We start from the raw sequence: 10,769 nt of genomic DNA, 5'->3' as shown, positions 1-10,769 counted from the left end.
AATTATGCGGTGGCGCATGGGCTCAAGTACAATGCCAAAAAGAGCGAATACGTAATATTCAAGGCAGGCACTACTACTTATGCAGCTGCTGATGTGCCTGAAATCTCGCTCTGTGGCACCCCCCTACGTCGGGTGGAGAAATTTAAGTACTTGGGTCACTGGGTCACCGAGGACTTGAGTGATATTTGTGACATTGAGAGGGAGCGCAGGTCGCTGGCTGTCCGGTGTAACATGCTGGCCCGCAGGTTTGCACGATGTACAAAAGCAGTCAAAATAACGCTATTTAAGGCATACTGTCAATCGTTTTACACGTGTAGCCTGTGGACCTCATTTACCAAGCGGACATACAGCGACCTGCGTGTCCAATATAATAATGCGTTTAGGGTGCTGATGGGGCTGCCGTGGCGTTGTAGCGCTTCTGCCATGTTCGCGGAGGCTCTCACTGATGGTTTTGCAGCCATCATAAGAAAGAGGTGCGCGTCACTGCTGTTTCGGCTACGCGGCAGCGCCAACAGTATCCTCAGTGTGTTTACGGATCGTTGGGAGTTGCCACTGATGCAGAGGTGGATGAAACTCCATACAGAGGTTGGCCCTATCTGATAAAGGTATTATTATTAAAGTAGTACAAATTTAATTATTTCAATATTATTATTATATTCGCCATGTATACTAACACTAGCTCTTAAGAATAAATTGTACATACTAACAACTATGGATCTTGTAAATCTGAAATAAATAAATTGAATTGAATTGATTGAAAATTAAACTTAGGGTTCAGTAAGTAAAAAGGTTATGGTAGCATCATCTATTTTTCATTTTCATCTATGATATAGTTGTTTTTCTTAATGAGCATTCAGAAAACCTTGCATTTTAAGATTTTTGGTGCAATTGTTTTTTAATGTGATTCCATAAGAACCTTGAAATGGAAGAACCTTTCCATAGAAGCTCTTTGTACCTAGTTATCGTTACTTTTGTGTTTAATTCGGTTTATTTATTTGCGTAAAATCAATTTATAAACGAAGCATCCGTATTATGAAGACACTACACGACTCTCCTAGGGGTCAATGTCAGTCATATTATTATGTTCGACCATTTTATAAAGGCCTTTCTAACTTTGTCACCTATTCCTTTTCTGCCCTTCGATTTAAAGAAGCCGAAAGGCAGGGCAGTTCTACCATAGGCAGTCTTTGACACCGTACCGTAGCAAATCCTATGCAAGGTAGACACTTTATGCCATAAGTATGGATAAAAACTTGAAAAAACCACAGCTGATTCCCCTTATTTTTTGTGATAAGGAATTTGGAAATAATAATATACTTGCAATAATCTAATCTTGTCTTTCTAAACTTTTGTGCAAACAGATAAAGTAGCAGATTATACTGTGTTTCATGTACACTTATCATAGTTATCATGGTCCCTTGTGACAAGCCAGTATGACTTTTATTACCCTACAATAAGGGTCCCGTTACGAGACTTTTAATGCGAAACAGTGAGATATACCTACCTAACTGCCCTGTCTCTACGTCGACCTTACCGTCTCTACGATTATGTAAATCGCTTCCTCCTTTCAAATTGTATTGACTAAAGTATGAAGCATGAAAAAAACTTATAACTTAGTCAATATCTATAATCTAGAAGAAAAAAAGACTACACAGTCCAAAGATCATTTTATGATAAAGTATTAAGTATTAAAAAACTATTATCCATAATATCTATAATCTAGAAAAATACTCCATAGTCCAAAGGTCATATTATGATATCTTAACAACATGATAATAAAGTATGTGCAAAAAAAGATAGGTATACTTAGGTAGGTAAGCACTGTAATACAATTTATACAATAAACTGACCTAATCTAACATACATTGGCTGGTGTCTTCAAAACCGCGCAGATAGAGTTGCCGAAAATACTGAAATTGCTGGTAAAGAATCTTTATATCAATGGTAGTAAGAAACTTTGTGATCTCGAATCAAAGAAATTTCCCATAGAAGGTGGAGGTGGATATTTTTTTTTTTTTTTTTTTTTAAATGGAAACTTTATTTACTGACGCTATTTATTATGCGTCAACCTTTATACTTTAAAATGATTAAATAACTTTTTATATAACCAAAAAATAATAAATTAAGTTTCTTTTATCAACATTAATTGCAATAGGTAGGGGGAAAATCCATCATGGACACCTGGGAAGGGAAGACCCAGGTAGTGCCGGACTCTTACCGGCTAAAAACCCCCTACCATTTATCATTATTAATTTAAAACATTATTTTTATTTAAATAATTTTCTATTATAAAATCAATATGAAAAAGTGTACAATACACAAAATGATACAGTTACAAATTAAACAGTATAAAGAAAAGAAACAATAGAAGAATACAATGTAGAAACAGAAGAATAAAGTTTAAGACAGTAAGTTAAAGTTACATTAAAATAAACATAATAACAATAGTAATGCATTATAACATAATATAATGCATCATTCATATAATTAACACAAATTACAATAAACAATTAAAATTAAATTCATGAAATCTAAAACTAATTATATCACAAATTACAATTAAATAAGTTAAAGCTTATTATTATTATTATTATTATTTTTTATTTTATTTACAAACATCTTAATTAATTATACTAAAATTATCACAGATTATTATCACCTGGTCCTATTCGCACCGTTTGCTAGTTTTACAACATTTAAGGCAAATCCCATAAACACTGATCGTGTGGATTCATTGGCCATGAGAGCAGGGAATTCCTCACTTCTTATTCTTCCTTTGACCTTTTGTTCGCAGTCAAACCTAGCAGCTCCAAACCTAGGGCATTCCTCCAACAGGTGTTCTATGGTCTCCGGAGTCTCATCGTCACAAGAGCAGGATGGGCTCTCGGAGAGTTTGAACCTGTGGAGGTACGCTCGAAAGCCACCGTGTCCAGTCCAGAGCTGCGCCTTGGTGTTGCACATTGTGAAGGAACCAAGGATTTTGTAGGCTGACGTGACATTTGGGAAGAACAAGAAGGTGACTCGGCCAGTGGAGGAGGTTGCGTACCTCTCCTGCCATTGCTTCGTCGTCTCCCATCTAATTGCATATTTTGCATGAGAGAGGGGAAACGAACTGTACGCCGCCGAGTCTTTTCGAGTTAATGCTGCTCTCTTGGCCAACTCATCAGCCCTTTCATTGCCAGGGATCCCAATGTGAGCTTTGACCCAATAAAATGCAACATCACCCCCACCCCCTTTTAGGTCTTCTATCTTTTTTCTAATTTCGTAGGCCAGGGGATGGGTTGATGATGGGTCCCTCAGCAACTCCAGTGCAGATCTAGAGTCGCTGAGTATATTGCCTCTTTTCACATGGGGCTCCCTGGCGATAAGATTCAGTGCCCTTGAAATTGCCACCAGTTCGGCCTGGAACACCGAGTTGTAATTTTCCAGTCTGAAGGCGTTTGTTTTACACTCGTTGCCATTTCTCCACAGAGTCACCGCACCTCCCACTTTATCCTCGATCTTACTGCCGTCTGTATAAACCATAGGCCAATCATTCTCGATTTTTGAGAGCTCCTCCTCACTGGCGATTGTTTCGAAGGGTAAAATAGCCCTTCGGGCTGGGTGTGGCAGTGAGAAGGTGCTCTCTCTTAGTTCGGGTTGTCGGCCTGGAAGGCCGATGAAGGGTTTTCCTCTTTTGACTTCGTAGAGCTTATACACTTCTTCTGCTCTCAAGTCCAGAGGAAAAACCCTGGCCAACAGGACGGCAGATGTAAGTGACGTGGTGCGGTGGGCCTTTGAAATTCTAATGGCAAAGGCCCTGGTGACTCTGTCGAGTACAGTCCGTGCGTATCGACACCGCGCAATAGGAGCCCAGACACATGCCGCATACAGAACAGTTGGTTCAATGATGGCAATGTAGAGCAGCCTGAGGATATCGGCATTTAAGCCCCACGTTGCTCTCGCCGCTCTAGATACCATCTGGAACCGAGCCATGGCCTTGCCGCAAACTTTATTAAGATGGCTCAAGAAATTAAGGTTCCTGTCTATTGTGAGACCCAGGACAGTTACTTCCCCCGACAGACTGATTTCGACCCCGTTTAGTCTCATCTGTGGGAGGTCGTATTTCAGTCGCCTAGTGACGACCATAGCCTGGGTCTTATGAGCAGCGAACTTCATCTTGGCCCTCTTTCCCCACTCAGACACGGCTTCCAGCGCCTCGTTTGTAATTCGTTCCAGCTCACCAGTACCATTTGCCGCTGCGATGATCAAAATGTCATCGGCAAATGCCTGTACGTGAGCTGAAAGTGAGTCGGAGCGCTGGAGCAAAGGGTCGAGTTGGATATTCCACAACAGAGGACCGCATGTCGAGCCTTGGATGCAACCCTTATTGGTAGGTCTCTCCACCGCTGCACCAGCATATTTGACTTTAACCACCCTGTCATTTAGGTAGCTGCAGAGCAGTGTGTAGAGAGACGAGTCGCATCCTTTGGCCAGGAGCTGATCTTTTATCCCTGGCCACCAAGCATTGTCAAAAGCGCCCTCGATGTCTAAAGACACTACCGCGACAATTTGCTTGTTCTCGACATGCGCCCTTATGAGGTTAACGGCGTCATACAGGGCGTCCTCTGTGCTAGTCTGCGGCATGAAGCCATACTGCCGTGGACTTAGCTTACCTTCCGAACCGAGCTGCCAGAGAAGCCTCTTGGCGAACATTTTTTCTAAGATCTTTCCCAATACGGCCAATAATCCTATTGGCCTGTGTGATTTAGGCTGCGAGTAGTCTTCCTTACATGGTTTCCGCAGGATTTTTACTACCGCAGCCTTCCAGTATTTGGGAAAGTATCCTAGTCTGAGGCAGGTATTTATCAGAGCCAAGAAGATGTTGACATTAGCTCCGATAGCCGCCCTACAGATGTCCGCTGTGAAGCCGTCCTCTCCAGGTGCTTTTTTAGGACTAATGCCTTGAAGTACCTCTGTCAGCTCGTGTCGGGTAAATGGCAAGTGTTCACACGGTGCCGCTCTTAACTGTTCCTCAGCCCGGTCTGTTCGGATCCTAATAGCCCGCTGTTCGTCGGTCTCACAGTCCAACACGTCAGCTGGGTAGAATGTTTGCGCTAGAAAGTCGACGGACTGTTGGGCATCCAGGGTGTTTCCGCCGTTGTCCTTAAGCAGGATGTCCTCATGGGACTTTGAGACGCACCTTAACACCCTGTATATCCCGTCCCACACGCTTTCTCCATCCTGTTTAGCACAAAACTCTACCCAGCTGCTCGTTTTCGCCTTTTCAATTTCTGTTTTATATTTCTCCTTCGCAGTAAGGTACTCTTCAACTACCACATCCCTCCTGCGGCTATTTGCATTTTTTATTCTACCCCTCAGGATTTTCAACTCTCTTTTGAGGTTGTTCAGGTCCTTAGTCCACCAATTTGCCGGTTTGTATTTTTTGCATGGACTTATTAGAGGGATAGAATCGTCGCAGGCTTTTTTGATAGCCGCAGTGTACTGTCCAATCGCCTTCTCTAGGTCATCCGGCGCCTCAATAGCCTCAATCATTTCGACCGTGAGGTCAGTGAGGCCTACGTCCATTGAGGCGCCAAATTTGACCCAGTCGGCCTTTTTGGAGTTGTAGAGTCGAGTTGTCTTTGGAGGAGGAGGAGAATGCGCCAGTTTGCCGAAGTCAATGGCAAAGGTGATTGCACGATGGTCTGGAGCAGAGGGAACCAGGTCTGCTTGTACGTTCCAATTTTGCACTCGATGAAACAGAGCCGAAGTTGCGAGGGTAACATCCACTCTACTGGTGTACAAGTTATCCCCTCGCCAGATGTAAAATGTCGGCTCTGTTCCCTCGTTTAGCACGTGGAGGTCCTGCTGTGCCGCAAACTCTGAGAATGTGGTCCCTCTGGGTTTCTCATGCTCACACCCCCACCACTGGCTCTTAGCGTTGATGTCCCCTCCTAAGATGACAGTCTTAGTGTTAATGCGACTCATACAACTCTGGACAGTTGAGAGATATGGGTTGAGGCTCTTATCTCCTTCGAGGTACACCGACACTAAGCCTAGCTTAACTGGACCTCGCTCTAACACCACGGTGACAATGTTTTCCGTCACCATGGTGTGATCTTCTACTAAGGAAAAAGAGGGGTCCAGAATTATAATGGCTGACTTAACTGGGTTATCCCTGGTAGCCATTTTCTGATTTCTGATTTCTGGGATATCTGGAGGTGGATATTATTAGGGATAGGGAGGTAGGCAACGGGCATGCGCGCTCGGCGTGACAACTCGCTCGCAATTGGTCGAGATTGAGCACTTCCGGTGAGCCACTTCCGCTCGATAACTGAGCGACGCGGGCGCAAGACGGCACTACCGGTCAACGGACTTCGATATTCAGCTTTGTTATTGTTACTAAAGAAAGAGAGGGCTTATTGAGGTCAATTTAATTACTAAAGCAGCGAAGTATCGGTGGGGCCTGACGACGGTTAAGTGGATAGCGTAAAGTCGTAATCACTTTTAGGAATAATAATAATTAGTAACTCACATAGTTTCAGTCGGAGGTCTTGAGAAGTAGGTTCCTGCTTTGTGACAATAAGGAAACACGCCTTTTAAACAACCAAATAAGAAGACATCATTATCATGTCATATGCAACCACATACGTACTGTATTGCTTGTTACGTCTTACCCATAGAAGTAAGTAATAAACTAACGTTAGTCTTACCGAGGCTAGGGCAGAGCTAAATGACTGTAAAAATCGACCTAATAAGTAAGGGTATATCATGATGTGCTTTTAGATATAAGTAATATAAGTAGATATCTGGTAAAGTCATAAATATTTAAACTGTCATGGGGGCTGATCGGCCGTAGATATCAATACGGATATTGGTATTATCACTCGTGCGTATTTCATATCGATAAGCGAGCCATATCTATAGAACTAGCTAATTAAAACAGATAGGCGGTGTTGTTCCTTACCTCAACAGGTTGCTAAGCCCAGAATAAATCTAAGATACATAAAATATGCTTTACTGTATGAATTTATATTAAAAGTTATTAGGAACCCCACTTTTCGCTGGTGTGAATGTTTTGATTGGTCTCTTAATTGAAAATTTTACACAATTTTATGCTATTCTTCCTAGTGCAGGATCTCTACCGCTGTACCTAACACCTGCATCCTGCACCAGTGTTATCATCCCATAACTGCACTTATAAATATTGCAACAGATTACAAGAAACGGAGTAGGTAGCGTCTCGGAAATTGCTGCACTTCTTTAAGCAATCACTGGGACGATCCGTTATTATAGTGCAACCATAAGTTTTCGTTTGTGTAGGTAGAAAATTCCTGAAGTGAATTGTTCCTACCTACTGAAAATTTCAAATCTCTAAATAGTGTTTTCCATCATCGAGATGAAAATTTAATCGAAACAGATTTCGATTAAAGTTCCTTAATCTTGACCTTTTTAACAGCCATATCATATCTGTGTTTTATTCAATACAGAATTCAGTAGACCAGACATAAAAGCACTGCCATGACCATGCCATTAGCCTCAAAGAATCCTTCCATATCGTTCGGCTGATTGGCCACCCTACTAAGAGGAAATGCCTAGCGATGCTAGCTGCGCAACTAGCAAGTCTAGGCCGGAAGCAGAACCGTTCCCACGGACATCGTCCGTTACTTCCCCCGCCCGCGCCCCGCGCCTTCCCCCCTCACACCTGTAGGCTCTTCTTGGAACGTCCACGTTTGTTTTGGTCCTCCGAACAATCGTGTTGCTGGCCCCAGTCTTTTTAAGTCTGGGAGTCTCGGTATTAGGTTGTTGTGATTTGGTTTGCTACGCGGTTGGTACTTTATGATTTCTTGACAAAATCTAATCCTTTAGTACCATTGTCTTATTGTCGTAGTACTTATTGTAGTACCTATAATAATGAATGAGGAATATTGATCAGTATTGATTTCCATATGTTGGAAAAAAATTGTGGTGATGAGGTGACGTAATTTTACCGATAGACGCTAGCAGCCGTAGATCAAAGCTAATTCAAATATAATGGAAGTCTGTAATTAGGCTGTGTTTACACCACACAGGTCCTGCTGATCTCACTGTTTAGTCTACGGAATGATTGACTGCGGAACAATATCGGCTAGACATCTCATATTCGTAAAAACAGCGGCAGCGGTGGCGGTGGTTTTAATTTTGGTATTGATTTTTTCCTAATGCATACCCAATTAATTCCTTTATGCAATCGGTAAACTGGTTTTGATCGTAGGATAACTGACGTAGAAGTTGCAAACTATTTTTATTTTTGGATAAAACGATAAAACGAAGCTTCAGCTTTTGAAATGTGATAAGATTCTCATACAATATTTTTCGGTAGTACCTAAGTATATTTTTACAACTTGCATAAAAGCACAGTACGTTAAAACCGTTGACTTATTTCAACAGACCGACGACATGCGGAAGTCTTAACCGTAGGTCGCAATCAAGAAGCAGTTTTTCTACCTAGAGATACGACTTGTACTTGCACGGCTCATGTTAAGGAGGCGTACCGGATCTCCGGGCGGTGGTTCGCCGGAAGTGCGCAAGACATCCGCTCCCTCGGGAGTGACCGGCGCGCGTCGGTGCGCACGCGCAGCCACCGCGACCGCCGAGCGATAGGAGCACTTTCGCGATATCATCGTCACTACTGTGGTACTCTGCGATACAAGGAACATAATACTACTTCCCTTAGAGTACCAATAACTTCTCTATGCTGCGATACTTACAGCAACAGAATTCTACAGAAGTACCCATATTTCTACATATATGGGGCGCCCTTTTCGAAGGGGGCGCCATAGACGAAAGAATCTTAGAAGAACCACGAAAATGCTTATGAGTGGCATTGACACTGCTTGCCAGAAGATCGTTTTGTTTACAATAAGTTTAAGGAAAGTTTTGAATAAATACCAAAATTATATTGGTGTTTTATAAACTTACCCCCTTATTCATAGAGAAGTTACAAAACGTTTTAACTAATAAACTGTTTTGTCCCTCTCCAACAAAGAACAATTTGTTCTTTGACAGAGAGGGACAAAACAGTTTATTAGTTAAAACGTATTGTAACTTTTCTATGAATAAGGGGGTTAATATGTAATGGATTCTAAAATCAATAGTATCAATACGGATGAAGAAGCTGTTAATAAGAAAGAAAATGCCCAGCTTCCCCCAACTGTATAACAACCTACGGGCGAAACTTTGTGAAATTGAACCTGAACAATATGTAAGCATCACAAATATGTATGTAGATTGCATCACGTAAATGCCCAGTTAGGTTTATCAGTATGAGTCATATATGAATCTACCTTACAGCTAGAGCTAAAACATTTATTCACAAAAAGTAAGAAAAAAGTGAAGACGCAGGTTTTATCAGAACCTCAACCAAGACCGCGCTACCCGATTGAAATCCATTGGGTGCCAGAAATTTTACATTTTGATATCAAAGACAAACCGGTGCTTAGGAAACTGTTGTAAGTAGAAAACTCTCTTAATTTAGGCACTTACTCTAATAATACCTAACTGATTTCAGAATCGGCAACCGAAAGCTCTACATTATGTTATAATTATGATTTGTGCATCTGCAACCGAAAGCTCAACATTACAGTTATATAATAGTTATAATTATGATTTCAGGATCTGCAACCGCAGTGAACGTATCATCTATCTACAGGTGTGTGGGATACGGGGGACGACTGCTGGCATGACCTGGTCCTGCTGCCCCCGTCGCAGGATCCTGCTAGCACCTGGTCTTTATGCCCAGATCTTCATTACAGCCACACCACGCCAACCCTCCACGCCCAGGGAAGAATTCGCTACGTTAGATATAGCAGCTGGGCACAAAAGGGATTTTGTCATTGGATACTTCACTATTTGCATGCAAATTGAATGTGCATAAGTCTGAAATTCGAATTGATGACACATGTTATGTAACAGAGAATTTATCAATAAAGACACTGTGGAAGTTGTTAAACATTTTGTCGGGTCACGTTGATAAAATATTGCGGATGCGATAATAGCCACCTTGACATTGTGCATACTCAAATTTACAAGGTGACTTTCACAAGGTGGATTGAATTTGGTGTTACGTTCTCACATAATAGGTATATTTGCATAATTATTTCATCTTAAAACTATTCACAATCTATCAACGCTGCGACTTTCTAGCACATCCTGAAACTTGATTTAGTAGACAAGATTACGAAATGTCTTTCTCTGAAAGGAATATTTAACTCAACAGTTGTGGGGTAAATATTTCTTTGTCTTCAGCTGAAAATAAATATCCTTTGATAGGTTCCTGGCGCTTCCTCATTAGCCGTGTGAAGTCACGTATAATAAATTGACGTGATATTTCCAAAGAGTTGGTGCTAGAAATAGTGAAATGAACTAGCCGTATACTCGTAGATAGAAGTAATGTGGATGGAGAATGGATCCGCCTTTCTGCCATAATTAATGTTGTGTCTGAGTCATGATTTCAGTTTAAGATTGGTAACATTCTTCTCTTAGACATTCAGTCATACTTATCTAATTATATTTTGCGGTTACTCGGTTGATCGTCATTTAATTTAATATCGATAGGTGAAGATGAACGTAGTTATATATCAACTATATTACAATAACTCAGTATAATGCTTTTTATATGCATTAATTTTAATACTACACAATCATTATGTTACAAAAAATGGGTAAGTATGGAAAAACTATCCACCTACCCAATAACTACAAAATTCAAGTGATTCATCAATATGATTCATAAAACCTATTCACAA

The 10,769-nt window shown here is 41.3% G+C and overlaps 1 protein-coding gene across 1 annotated transcript; it reads left to right on the top strand.

Moving 5' to 3' along the window:
* Positions 1-9,089: 9,089 nt before the first annotated feature.
* Positions 9,090-9,968, top strand: LOC105391073. The gene is made up of 3 exons (XM_011562482.3): positions 9,090-9,226; positions 9,316-9,473; positions 9,637-9,968. The coding sequence occupies exons 1-3, from the start codon at positions 9,131-9,133 to the stop codon at positions 9,896-9,898; spliced, it is 516 nt and encodes a 171-aa protein (XP_011560784.3). The 5' UTR covers positions 9,090-9,130; the 3' UTR covers positions 9,899-9,968.
* Positions 9,969-10,769: the final 801 nt, after the last annotated feature.

Source organism: Plutella xylostella, chromosome 13, assembly GCF_932276165.1.
Source record: "Plutella xylostella chromosome 13, ilPluXylo3.1, whole genome shotgun sequence".
In the NCBI taxonomy this organism is placed as follows: Eukaryota; Metazoa; Arthropoda; class Insecta; order Lepidoptera; family Plutellidae; genus Plutella; species Plutella xylostella.
The sequence above is the reverse complement of the archived record's forward strand: the minus strand, read 5'-3'. Positions and strand labels throughout refer to the sequence as shown.

What these genes read in the sequence shown, in the direction of transcription:
- LOC105391073 (XM_011562482.3), top strand. Translation starts at nt 9,131, where the DNA reads ATGAAGAAGCTGTTAATAAGAAAGAAAATGCCCAGCTTCCCCCAACTG. An exon ending in AAATTGAACCTGAACAATAT is followed by an intron (nt 9,227 to 9,315) that starts GTAAGCATCACA and finishes TCTACCTTACAG; the next exon opens with CTAGAGCTAAAACATTTATT. An exon ending in CCGGTGCTTAGGAAACTGTT is followed by an intron (nt 9,474 to 9,636) that starts GTAAGTAGAAAA and finishes TTATGATTTCAG; the next exon opens with GATCTGCAACCGCAGTGAAC.